This window comes from Ostrinia nubilalis, chromosome 16 (genome assembly GCF_963855985.1).
Source record: "Ostrinia nubilalis chromosome 16, ilOstNubi1.1, whole genome shotgun sequence".
Taxonomy (NCBI): domain Eukaryota; kingdom Metazoa; phylum Arthropoda; class Insecta; order Lepidoptera; family Crambidae; genus Ostrinia; species Ostrinia nubilalis.
In genome coordinates, this window is record NC_087103.1 from 7132369 (window position 1) to 7146682 (window position 14314).

The window sequence follows — 14314 nt, forward strand, 5'->3', positions numbered from 1 at the left end:
AGTGTTCAAAGTTAGACATTATACAAACTCCTTCAGCCCGTCGGCTTGCGGCTTTACGTTCGTACCACGAAGTCTAGATTCATCACCGACACTCAACAAATGCCCAAGAAGTAGCGACTCGAACGGATTTAAGCACGAACTTCTATCGTTAGAACTTTTATTCTTTACGACCTCGGTGCCCTGACGACACTGGAGCGATCTTAACTTGATTTATGCTCAAAGATTTTCTATTCAGAAATTCTTATGTGCCACTTATTTATCTCGGATTACCTATACACGTTAACATCTGCGTCTAGCTTATATTTAACTTATTATTGTCCTTACATACTTTGTTTTACTATCTATCGGGGTCCGGGGGATATCGGAAAATATTCCTCGTGTTCACTCTCAATAACTTTAGGTACTATCGGGGACTCTTCCATAGAGAAAAGTAATACATAGGAAATAGAGAACCCTCTCTGTCAAATTTTTGAACCTACTGATTGACAGCCTGGTGTTAAATTCCCTGTACTTAACCTACGTACGTAACGCTCACATACATACATAGTCCACGCACACATACATACATAAAGTCCACGCACACATACACACAGTTCACGCACACATAGGCCCTCATAACCTTCAAAGAATTATTGTTTTTTTGATGTACAATGTAGAATTTTTTCAAATCCATTATTTTGAAAATATTTATCTTTATGGTGTACGTATTGTATTCTTTTCAAAACAATGGATTTGGAAAAATTCTACATTGCACATGGAAATGCAAATAAACAAAAACTTTTCAATTTAATAATTTTACTTTATTTATGAACACACATAATATTATACACCAAAAGCGTCTTTTCGCAAAGTTTTCAACAACACTAAAAAGCATTTGCACTTTGAGAAAACTCTGATCACTTGTGAACATAACAGAAAGTTTCTTCGCGATTCACGAAGGAACGAACAAAACTCCGATGAACCAGAACAGCAGCAGGTACGAAGGAATGAACTTGAATTTGACTCGACTCTTCAATACTTTTATAGGGCCACAGAACTCATAAACGATGGCTAAGAAAACAAGAATGCATTCAACCTAACAAAAACAACACCGGCCATTTTGGAGGAAAAACAAAGTTGCCATATGTTAAATAGTAATTTCTACTACTCTATTATGTAAATTATAACAAAAAATGTCACCGTTCAGTTTTAAATTAAAACAAATTAATTTCATTTTAAAAAAAGTTTTCACATTGTAATTAACAATATTCTCAAATATATTTTAATTAAGAAAAAAATTAATATATGAAGGAAACAGGAGCAGCGACATCTAGAGCGTTTTAGGGTAGTTAAAAAGTATTGGAATTTATCGACTGAAGTCGCTGTTTGGAAGCAAGTTTCACTTGGATGATCGTAGTATGGAAGTTTCCGCACCCTGGACTCTTCCGCCTGACCACTTTGTAGAAATTTTAGCGTAAGCGCATCGCTCCGGTCACGTGCTCACCCCGTCTCTAATTGGTTACGCATTTTACTATATTTTTACTACGACCAATAAGAGACAATCAGGGCTTAGGTTGCAATACGAAATACCATTGTGCACTTTATTGTCATACGGTTAAGGTTTAAAACGAAATGTTTCTTTTTCTTCAATCTTTCTTAGTTTTAGGCTGAGTTGCACCACCTAACTTTGACCGTAACTATAACGGTAACCGGTGCTTTTTGTATGGAGTTTGACAGAATTTTGACGTTTGTCAAAGTTAAAGTAAGATGGTGCAACTCAGCCTTAGAATTTTAATAATAGAATTTGGTTACAAACAAATAGATATTTTTTTTAATATTGTGTTTTTATACGAGGTCTGTCTGCTTTTTGCTTTGGCGATCTGTCGACATATTCTCTCCTTTGTTTTGTTGTGAAGTTTCGTGATCAATAACCGATTGATTTGTGTTGACCCGTGCTAGTAATTGGACTGTTTGATTGCCTTTTTATTGACCTCCGCTCGATTACTGAACCATGCCTCTCAAAATAATTCTTATATTTACTTACAAACTTATCTATACATTGTTAACTGTTTAAGTATTATTTAGTTTGAAGTTTAATTGTTATTGATTTAAGACCTTGTGTAAAGACACTTAATGTGCAATAAAAAATTGAATTTGAAATAAAACTAACTTAATATTATAATATTTACGATAACCAATTACCTGGATCATTGCTACCTAGTGCAATATTTATATTAAATTTTAATAACGTAGATAAGTGTTTCTTTAAAACGGAAAACAAAATATGCATTAAAAATAAATAGAAACCTATTATAAGTTTTTATTTACATTCAAGGATTTAAGAAAGTTATAGCCAGATCTTACAATAATTGTTTTTAAGCCACAAATATTCCTTAACTCTTTACTAATTAATTCAATAACATATTGTTTTAAATTATAAGTTCCGAATAAATTAAATACCTATTAAATAAGTAAAATTCGAAAGTAACTGTATGATTTTGTATTTCTCGCCCTAACTAGCTAAACTAATATCATGAGATTTACACTATCAACAATAATTGTAGAAAAGGCTACTTTTTTCTCGGGAAATTGCATAGTTACCTCGGAATGTGCGATAGCAATTTTGTGACCCGAGCGGGCAATCGCTAGTTCAAATTTTACACGAAGCCTCATATAATATTTTGTAGCGATTCTTTATTGGGTTTCAAATTGACTAAAATGCGACGTTGCCAAACGAGCGCTACGGATGCGGGTAATAAGCAATACTCAATCCTAAATGCTTTACATAGAGCTTGGTTTGCTAGGGCAAACATCTACAGTGGTGCGCCGACGCTGCTTAGACCCGAAACATGAATGAACGGGGGCGGAGCATAATCGAGCGTGTGTGTGCAAACAATTTAGGCCCTTAAGGTGTCAAGGCGTTCGAGTCCCCGATAGTACCTACTTGATAGAGAAATAAGGGCTAGCCAGATAGGTTTAAAAGTTACGTCGCGAATGCCTAAAATATCAATCAATTAAGTTTCTTTTCCGTAAAATTTTCGTCAGAATCTCGACATCGTTATTGAAATGTTTGATGAAGTCTTGGCACGGAAAAACTTCGAGTTAACTCCGCAACGCTCAAACTTAAGATAATAATGTAATTACCTACACAGAAAGCTACTTAGGGCACCCAGATAAAACGATTTCAGCTTCGCAAAATTCCTGGTTTCAGACCGCCCACGATGATAATTGTTCGACGTTAGAATATCAGGCTGCCGAACAGTCTGCCAACATCGCTTAAGAGTTAAAATAAAAGTTTAACCCCGGCTCCCCAATAGCGGGTAGATGATAAAAGTTTGTCCCCCTGTGGCCATTAGACAATGTTTACTGGGATGCGGCGTGCTCCAGGGTTAAATTTGCGTTGCTCATGCCTTTTGTTCGTCAAACATCTGTTTTTTGGGCCTTGTTTACCCTTTATGGAGCGACCACTGTAGTGTTATGAGGATAGTTTTATTAGGCAGTTATTTGCTCATAACAAATGAGAGTTTCCTTATTGAACGGGAAAGTTACATGAGCCTTAAGTTAGAAGAAAATAAAGAAAAGAATGCCACATAGACTTTTTAATTAGAGAAATATTCACTTTAAACACAGGTCCTCTCGGTCAGGTTGTTTGTAGTGCTTTGGGTCTGGTTGCGGCCCTGAGCGTGAGCATTCGCGCATCATAACTGCACGTCTTCCATATTTTGGTGGTTGGCGGTGGAATGCACTGTCTTTCCATTGCCAACTAATAACGTTTGTGCTTGTTTCACAAAAGTAGTATTTCTCATCGGGGATCTTTCGCTTCCTCGCATTGAGATACTGTGAACGGCCTCCCACAGGTAATTCTTCGTAGAGAATTTTACTGACTGTGGGTTCCACCGGGAGCATTACGGGGTTGCGGGGTGGTACGAGTTGATTTGGATCGCTAACATCTGTTGTAATTGACTTGCTTTTCTCCACGCCCAAAACTGGCCCATCTATTGGAACCTTTTTCCGGCGATTAACAGCACTTGTTTTGTGATCCACAGTCACCACTGGCATGCAAATTTCTATCGGTGCTCTTCGGATATCATCTACTCGGTATCCTTTATGTTTTTCAGTCAGAGTTGCGTGTTTGATGAGTGTCTCTTTATTGGCTAGGAACCATCCTACGCGCTGATCTTTTTCTTGCTCGTAATTTTTCTTCAAAAATTTTATTATACTTGGTTTTGAGTAGTCAAGTGGCATTTTGATGATTTTATTACATAAATAAAAAAAGAAAGTAAACAAATAAATAAAAACATGTAAAAATGGTTAAAAATCTTCAAAAAACGTATAAAATACAAAAGTCAAAAATATGTCAGCGTGCATAGAGCACATATAGTTCCAAAATACTGAACTGTCCTATGCATGACATTGACAGTAGGGCGCCACCGTCAATACCGGATCGCTGGTTCCGATTTTTGCCATGTTGGAAACCATATAGTTGAACGATGGTAGCGCCCCCCTGTCATTGAGTTTGGTGGGACAGTTCAGCGTGGGTCATCTATAATTTTAGGATATTACCAAAGATGATACAAAATTTCCTTAGAGGATACAATCCACGCTATTCCTATATTCAATACGCTATGTTGAGAGTAGGACATAGGTATTCAGAAAATAATCAAATTGCTGTGTGTGTTCTAAACACGAGGATTTTTTTAACTTTCAGCCAACTAAGGGCCTTGCAATTATTCTACCATAAATAAAGTATTGATGATTCTTGATGCTTCATTATTAAACGTATTCTATACTTACGTTGGTGCAAGTGTTTCATGTATATGCTAATAAAATAATCCCATCAAAAACAATACTTGTCAAAAAAACCAAGTCTCGCAACTCAGTTGTTCTACGGTAAAAAGTTGTGAGATCCATGTATAGCCTGACCAGGAACATAAAAACCCTGGCATAGAGGCGCGTCAATTGCATTTGATAGTGCAACACTGAGTACAGTCGTACCTGTGTTAAATTAATAGGTTAGGTTAAATTAATAACTTTATGTATCAGGATACAGGATTACGGGCTAATTTGATATTTTCATAAATTAACGAAAAAATATTATTATAGGTAACCTGGTTTAAATAAATTAAATGAAACCATCAATCGAGCTACTAGGATTTATTTTTATTATTCATCAATAATCAAATTCAGAACTTGAATATTCAACTGCAATGTTTGCTCATGAACGCTTCAAACTCGGTACTTCTTTCCCAATTCCATAAAATTCAACTGGAAAGTGACAAAAAATTTTAAAATAGGTAGTTGAAACAAACCACAGCTAATTTTTATAGTGGACTGTACTATGCGATAAACATGTCAGTCAATTTGACAACCTTTGTCGGAAACATTATGCAATGAAAATATTGTCCGAACCCTTAGTCACGGTAATAATATCATACAGTATTGTAACTTCATATAAACAGACGAAACGAGAACTTTATTTCGAAATTCAAATCTCGGTATGCGCTCGGTATGCAAAAGTCGGGGGTGTCGCGAATGTGCCGAATGGACGTCGGTGGCCAAGTGTTAAAAATGACAAAACTGATTGAATTTGACTGACCGTCATTTACGGTCAAATTGGTCAAAAACTAGTCAAATTGACATTTTCAGTCAGTTTGATTTGAAATGAAAATGATATTGTATTAAACCAGCTTTTGCCCACGACTTCGCACGCCCGAAATTAACGTAACAGATCATTATGATTATTAAAGTTTTAAAAATATTTAAGTAGATTTTACTAAATTAAATCTACTAGTTAATCACAAAACAACACACATTTTTAAACTATTCCATTCACAAAGTATGTGGTTTGTCTAACTAAATAAAAAAATACAATCTCAAAACTATATAGAAATTCTAAGTAGGCAGATGTAATTAAACTGGGTACTGTAGGTGGGCAGCCCTATCGCATGTTGTCATACTGTGACGTACCGCGGGACTGTTGACATTTATTTCAAAAATATGGCCGAGTTGGAATACTGTATAGATAGTATTACCGTGCCTTAGTATTTCTCTTCGACAAATACTTTAACACATTGTAAACCACTTTTCTTTCACGACTATAAAAAGATTTTAGCAATTTAATTCACAAAATCAATTGCGCATATTTAAAATAAAGTTTGTTTACACTTTGACAGCAATAGACTGACATGCAAGGTGACATGACAATGAAGTTTTCAGTTACTGTTGCCATTAAAAGAAATTAGTACCATTAGTTTTCCGCAACATGGCGAGGGTTTTTATGTTCCTGGTCAGGCTATAATACCAAGTCTAGGCCAGGAAATCTTTAACGTTTTACATAAATATATTGACTTGGCCATCGCACTAAATAATTTAATTTACACGTGTTTTCATGCGATGACCAAGTCAATATATTTATGTAAAACGTTAAAGATTTCCTGGCCTAGACTTGGTATTACATGGATCTCACAACTTTTTACCGTAGAACAACTGAGTTGCGAGACTTGGTTTTTTTGACAAGTATTGTTTTTGATGGGATCTCATTTCTTTTTGTATTTTGTAGACAGCAGTTATGTATCTAGAAAACTGGACCGAAATTGAAAAATTTTGCTCGACTTGGCGGTTGCACTACCGTGCCCCCAAATATTTTAGTTTTTCCTTCATTCATACACCAAACACTACTTATATTCCAAATTTGAAGCTTCTAGGTCTGCTAGAAGTGCCTTAGAATTTTGATGATCGGTGAGTCAGTCAGTTAGTGAGTGACAAAATTATGTAACTTTGACCCGTTATAATTCTTAAACTACTGGTTCAAATTGAATGAAATTTTAAATATACCGTGTCTTTACAATGCCTGCATAGCTAATGAAAATTCAGCCTTCTAGTTTTATCCACAACGAAGTTACAGGCGGTCGAAAATGGCCTGAATTGCTTCGAGAAAAGGATGGTACGGCCGTGCCGCTTTTTTGCTCGACTTGGTGGGGGCACTGCCGTGCCCCCAGATGAAAGGCTTAAAGTAGAATAAATCTATATAATAAACTATAAGAATACTAAGAATAATAACATAATACGAAAAGTAACAATCAAATCAATCAAAATAATGCAAATTACATAATGTCAAAAATTAAAATATCAATACAAATCATTTTATAAAGGACATTTAGAGACCCCTGGCGGTTCAGACTCCTTGTAGTGCGCCGGGTCCGGGTGGGGACCCGTTCGACTTTTGACATCACGAGTCAGCCTCCAAACGCGGCCACACTTCGGAGCGTTCTTTTTGAAGAAACTGTCTCCCAATCTCCATCCATAGACCCATCCACTGCATTCGTTGAAGTAATACTTTTTCTCCGGCATAGTTCTAGTGCGATTCTTCAAATAAACAGCTCGTCCGTAAGTCGGCACGTCATCGTACAAGATTTTCTTTTCTTTAGGGTCTATTGGTCTCATAATTGGGTCTATCGTGAGGTCTGTGTCTGGCCGCGCGAGTCTTGGGTCATCCTTGGGATCCCCAAGGCCAACATCAACAATGGAATGGCCTTTTTTCATTTCTGATACACCATAAATGTGGACACCGTCTCTGATAGGCGTGCGTCTTCTGTTGTAGCCGGCTACCTTGAAGTCTCTTGTGATCGTGGCCATCCCCCCTGCCATGCTCTCTTTTAAAACATCGGCTTCAAAGTACCCCTTTTCATCTCGATGTAGTGTGGCAGCTTCTTTAAGTTTATCAGCATGTAACCTGTTCCACTTCAAGCGCAAACGTGTGGTCTTGTCATAGCTTTCTACAAGAAATTTGATTACGTCTGGGTTAGTTATGTCCGCAAGCGGCATGCTTCAATCTTGAAATGAATATTTTCAATAAAACGTAATCAAAAAGTTGTTGCTCTCTGTATACAAATATCAAAAGAACATTTTCAAAATAATGAAAACTTTAGTATGGAAAAATAAGACTCAAAATGCGTCCTATGTCATTAATGACATCGTGTGACATCCAATAGTGAGTTTGCAAAAAAGTTTATTATTATTTTGACTTATTTTATTCCAGTCTTTCATTTCATGTAAGTATTTGCTTACTATCAAACACTACGAAATTAATTGACCATTTAGCTATTTAATTAAGTTTATTTAAAAATCCAATAAACCAAATTTTAATTAATCTTTATCATTGCCTACCTGATGTAACCTGATGTCAAGACGTGTCATTATTGTGTCATGTGACATTCATCATATTGTGACATCGTTGGTAATATAGCGAAAAGTTCAATAATTTTAATAATACAATTTATAGAAGAGCTTAGTAGCTTCTCTTCACAATGCCTGTTTTAGATGTTAGTAATCCGAAAGTAATCAACTTTTTGTTAGAAAACTATGAAAAAGAAAGTCGCCTTCGGATGAAATGGATACAACTTCACGCAGGTAACTTTGCTAAAGCTGCTACGTTTACTCGAGAAGAGAGGAACTACAGCAAAGAAGACATAACGAAAACTGTGATAGAAGCTGGTATGATAGCCACTACTCGGGATCATATTACTGCAGCAAGACATAGGACTACTGCACCCATTCCGGACTATTTACTAGCAAAAGTTGGTGCAACTGATAAAGAAGTTATAGCGTCAATGAAGCCGGTTGCGCGCGAAGTGAAGGACACTTTGCAGGAGAGTACGTTCGAATACCTGAAGAAGCGAAGTAAATTGAAGCCGGAGGACAAATACAATTTTGCGGAGTGTTCAAACTGGATGTATGGGTGGCAGCTGGCTGAAAGTGAGATCAGGATGTCTGGACCTGCGCATGGGCAGGTGCATCATTTGCTGCGGAATCTGCGCAGCCGAGTGGGGCCGCAACGGGATCCTGACCATTATGGCGCTCCAGACATTGGTCACACACTCTTTGCAACCATGTAGGTTATAATTAGATTTACATAAATATTTTTACGCGAAAATACCTAACTATTAATATATGTATAGATTTATTTAGGTAGCAATATAAGTAATTTAAATAAATGAATAAACCTTATGTAACATGTTTTATTATTGACACCAGCGTTTTCTTTCTATCCATTTACAATAATAAAAATAGCTTAGGCAGTTATATTTTATTCCAAGAATTACACAATAATGTGAACTTAAACTTGTAATACAAATACGTGTTTACCTAACCTTCCAGCAGGTAATAAATTCTTAATAATGTAGATTTAATTAACAATACCTTTTTAAAATTTCTACTTTATCCTAAGGTTCTCTCATCTTTTCCGCTGGGGACCTCGGGTAGCGGAAAATGTATTGGAGTGCCGTCTCCTAATCTCTTTGCAATGGAATTTATCATTTCGGGTGTGGCTTCTCTGAGGTCGTAAGCCCAGCCGATCTTCTCGAAGAATCTGATGAACCACGTCCCAAAATTGAAGAGGTCGAAGTGCTCAGCTGCCTTGTAGTCGAAGGGGAATGCGTGGTGGTAGTTGTGCCAGCCTTCGCCCAAAGTACAGATAGATACAAACCGATTTTCTGCGGGGACAATGTTTCTGCAAAAGCACCAATTTGTTGTAGGATAAATGATTTTTCCGGTAACGGGGTTATATTAAAATCAAGACTGAGTCAATGATAGCGCTTAAAATGATAATGTAAATAAGTAGGTATACGGTAGATATGATTACGATTATAAGACCTCTGTTGAAATCACCGAGGTTGTTAAAAACGCTACTTTAACCTGAATGTTATTCAAAATCGAATACTTACTTGTTATAAGGTTTGTATCCAAAAGTGTGAGCCAAGCTGTTGACAGTGAGTTCACTATGGAACATACTGAGGAATCGTATGAAGCATTGCCACGCGACTGCGCACTTCCAGTTTTCTTCCCACAGCCAAACCCCAATCATCGTGGGCAAGATGTAGCAGAAGATCAGTTTGAAGAGCCCGAAATGCCTGTAGCGAAATATTAATGTGAAATTACTGAATTGAATTCAATAACTTTTAGAAGCTTTTGAAATGTCTTCTCAAAATGAGAAGCCAAAACTGGCGTCCCTTTTGGAACATAGATAAATCTAAAGAAATTCTTATTATCATCATTTAGCCACAGGACGTCCACTGCTGAACATAGGTCTCCCCCATTTTTTTTTCACATTCCTGCAATCTTTATAAGGTCATTATCTGTTCACCTTGTCGCTGCGCTTGCCGTGGCCTTATTCCAGAAAATACTCACCTATCATAAAACCTCAGTATAGGGTCGTTCTCAATATCACTCATATCGATCTGCTTTCCGCGAAGAAGCACTTCTTCGTTCTTCTTCATCATGAGCCAGCCGATGTGCGAGAAGAACAGTCCACGGTTGGCATTGTGAGGATCTGCCTCCGTATCGCTGAACTTGTGGTGGATGCGGTGGTCTCGTACCCATTGGTATAGGGAGTTCTTTGTCATGAAAAAAAATAATTTTGAGATTAATTGATATAAAATCAGTAGATCCTGGCTACACGGGAGTTGTAGCGATGCAAAGGATAGGTGGGAATAGTCCCGTAATTTCTGATAGAAAATAAATAAAAACGAAAGATAATAAAGTTCTTTACCTGTCCAGCACTGGCAAAGCATAGTAGGAAGAATAGCTTCAGTGGCGTGTTGACTTTGAAGGCCCTATGTGTCCACAGCCTGTGCGCTCCACCGGTGATTCCAAAGCCCGAAGCCACGTACATAATCAGGGCTATGTACAGAAATTACTTTATTTAATTAAATATTTCACTAAAGATTGTTATGTAATTTTATTTATCAAATTATTTTAATACTTTTTCAGAAATCTTCATGCTAGGTATACAGGGTGATTTTGTAATCAGTATCAAGTTTTTTTAATAAGCTCTATAGAACAATTTAACAATACAACTTTGTCTTAATTATTTTTAATCGCGGTATTTTTTCGCGAAATAAATAATGATAATTTATATATGATACTACTTTTTAATACAATGAATAAACAATAATACTACTCACCGAAAACCAAAGTTTGCCATTTCACTGGAAACGCGAAATAATAGCACCAGTAAACTCCGATAATGTGATACAACGTGATCGCAATAAAACTGGGCCATTTTATTTCATTTTTAAAACCTAAGGATTTCTCAAAAGCTCTCAGTGTTTCACTTAACGACAACGGTTTGATTTTTTGTTCCATAGTAAAGTTAAAAATACATTGATGACTATACGAGTGTACCAGTCAGGCCCGAAATCGAAAAACGTTTGATTAATTTCGAATACAATAAAATAAGTTAACCTATTTTAAAATACTGTATTGTTAACAAGAGGTTACTTGAATGTAAAGGCTGGCATTGTTTCACAATAAGTAGTTAAAAGTTCTTCAAATGTTGTTAATTTATTCTTCGAATTTGAGTAATGACGGAAATACGTTTAGGTGTTTTGATTAACCTTCTGCGACTGTGATTGACGTGCAATTGTTTAAATTCGACGGAGATGTCTCTCAGATATGCAATTTGCAATTCAAAATCTATAATAAAAAATTGGCCAAGTGCGTGTCGTGCCACGCGCAGTGTAGGGTTCCGTAGTTGTCCGTCGTTACCACAATATATTTCAGAAGCAAGCAATTACTTCATCTAAAATTCTAAAGTCACTTTTCATATTTTCTTCAAAGGATTTTTTACAGGTTATAATACATAGTAGTATTATTATGAATTTTTCCAGATTTTTCAAGCCAATAGTTTAGTTTTTAGAGGGGGGGGGGGGGGGGAGGGGCGGGGGGACACGTCCTACTCGAACAAAAATTGTCACTTTAAACTTTCATATCTTGCAAACGGATCCCTAAATCGAAAAATAGTCTTAGAAACCCCTAAGCCATTTTAAAGGCTATTTATATTCATCCCCACTTTACATGTTGGGGATTACCCTAAAAAAAAATTTTGTTTTGTCGGCGTGATTAATATATGTACATACCTCCACAAAATTACAGCTCTCTAGTGTCAATAGTTTCCAAGCAAAACCTCTGACAGATAGACAGACAGACAGACATATCGAAACTATAAGGGTTCCTTGTCAGGACTACAGAACCCTAAAAGGGCGCATTGTTACGAGTTCGCTAGTGGTAAATAAGTTCCAAAAAATCGTCAACGTCACAACTCTCCTCGGTCTCCCCTGTATGTTAAAGCCATGCGTTACCTACCTACTTTTAAGTAAATGGGCTAATTTAAATTGATTATGTAGAGTTCATTGTATTTAATTAACAGTTTCGTAATTACTTACGAATTCCACATAACCATTAGCTGAATTGGAGTAAATTGATTAAACGGTTTGTTCATTTTGTAACTTCTGATTTCATTTTATTCGAAAGATGAATGATATTCTATTTTGTTTAAATTATTTAGAGCATAAATGGTTTCTTTCTACGAGATGTATCTAGTACCTACGTACATTGAGTAACTTTTATTTGGTAAGAGTTCTAACTTACAATAATCCGGTAAAATCTGTATTAATGTTCCGGGTATTGGGTATAAAATGCGGTCTCCCGCAAAATTTATATCCGGCTGCGATGTTACTTATTACAGGCGTTAAAAAGGAAAGTTCCCAGGTGATTTTTTTCTTCTAAGCTTTGTGAATCCCTCCGCTGAGAGTTTTGGAAGTTGACTATTATTTGAACTCTTTGTGTCCGTTCCTTTTGTAGCGCATTATTTACAGCTTGGCGAATAATTGTGGATTAAAGATTTACCATACTTATTATTGCGGGTGCTTTTTCTAAAAGTAGGTGATTTCTATTACAAGTCATAAACTTTTTGGGATGTGTAAGATAATTGAATATTTTCTTAAAATATTTAAGACCTTGTGTCGCTTTCACCTTCCATCAGGGGAGATGCAAGATTACAGCTTCCTCGTTGTGGATAAAATAATCAGGCAAGTGGGTAGGTACCAACCTATTTACATAATTATGTTATTCCTGGAAAATTGATTTTCTGCGTGTAGTTACTACACGTTGCTTCGTGCTAAAATATAACATTGTTACAAAACTTATTACTTAACATGATTAGATTAATATAACACGCGAACATTGTAACGTTTGTTTATTAACACTAAAACTACGTGGCATGAATAATCCGACCGCCTTTACAGGCTAAGGTTTCCCATCGCGTGAACTTTTATGTTTTTCCAATAATGGTGATAGGTTTTAAATTCGAATTGAAAACGACAAACAAACATTTGCCGGGAGTATTCACTGTAAACTTTGCTCCAAAACATCTAAATCGCATCTGATGGGGCTGACGGTTCGCTGCAGCAGGGTAGTTTCAATAAATGCTGGGACGGTAAACATTTAAAGTTTTTAGAACAATACCTATTCGAAGTTTAAGTTGGAGGAGGAAGTAAAATCCAGGTAGGTAATTCATAATTTATTGGCAATGTTACTAGAAATATTGTCGACGCCTGCATTTTATGAAATTAGATTGAAAAGTTATGTACGTAAATAACATAGGTAAAGTTGTTTTAAGCTCACAAGCAGGCACTTCAACTTACGTATTGTTTACCTACCTTCGTGGAAGGCATATAATTTGACAGTATTTGTTATTGTGCTAATGAGTTAGGTAAGTAACAACAACAATTTGAAAGGAACGTTTCCAATTTTTTCAGATTATTATTGCTGAAATAGCTGAATTACCGTCGAATAGCTGAACGACCTATTGTGTACGCTTTACAAAAGTCGCTCAATTGATAACACTATAAATGTAACATGAGATTTATGAATGTCAATATCCGACAGATATTGAATTTCGTCAGTTGCCATAACACGATGGGGAAAAGTTGGCAACCCTTACGACCGCGATAGGAAACAATAATAATATTATCAGCGGATGTTCGTAACCATCGTTATGTCTTTATCAGCGCTCGTCGTCGTAACTCGATGTCGCTGGTCGTTATTTCGTTATACACACGCGTACCTAATTATTTATACGCAACTTCGGCATGAAGTAGGAAGCTTTTTCATATGTTTACTGTAAATAAGTGGTGTGTCGCGTCAAAACATTTACCTACGACTCTACAGGGTGTTAGGTAAATGGGTATATGAGCCGACACTAGCCCATGTTAACATGGTCATATAAATGGTATGGTGAAGTCAGAAAATTGATATCTTCATTTTAATTATTTTTATTTTCATACAAATCGGATTTTATAAAATTTATTTTGAATGAAAATTAAAACAATTAAAATGATGATATCAATTTTCTGATTTCACCATACCATTTATATGACCATGTTAACATGGGCTAGTGTCGGCTCATATACCCATTTACCTAACACCCTGTATATTAAAGTTAGATTATTTTATAAAGTATTCATTCATATTATGAACCTACTCGGTGGCGGGCGAC

At 36.2% G+C, this 14314-nt stretch overlaps 1 protein-coding gene and 1 long non-coding RNA gene across 2 annotated transcripts; both read right to left on the reverse strand.

Annotated features, from left to right (window-relative positions):
• Positions 1 to 5118: 5118 nt before the first annotated feature.
• LOC135079127 (uncharacterized) lies at positions 5119 to 6275 on the reverse strand. The gene is made up of 2 exons (XR_010258740.1): positions 6017 to 6275; positions 5119 to 5389 (listed from the first exon to the last, which is right to left on the reverse strand). It is a non-coding gene; the product is annotated as an uncharacterized LOC135079127 (long non-coding RNA).
• A 2774-nt stretch (positions 6276 to 9049) lies between these two features.
• LOC135079128 (acyl-CoA Delta-9 desaturase-like) lies at positions 9050 to 11311 on the reverse strand. Its single transcript, XM_063973723.1, has 5 exons — positions 10941 to 11311; positions 10526 to 10656; positions 10165 to 10370; positions 9702 to 9887; positions 9050 to 9487 (listed from the first exon to the last, which is right to left on the reverse strand). Exons 1-5 carry the CDS (start codon positions 11119 to 11121, stop codon positions 9196 to 9198), a joined length of 996 nt encoding a protein of 331 aa, XP_063829793.1. The 5' UTR covers positions 11122 to 11311; the 3' UTR covers positions 9050 to 9195.
• Positions 11312 to 14314: the final 3003 nt, after the last annotated feature.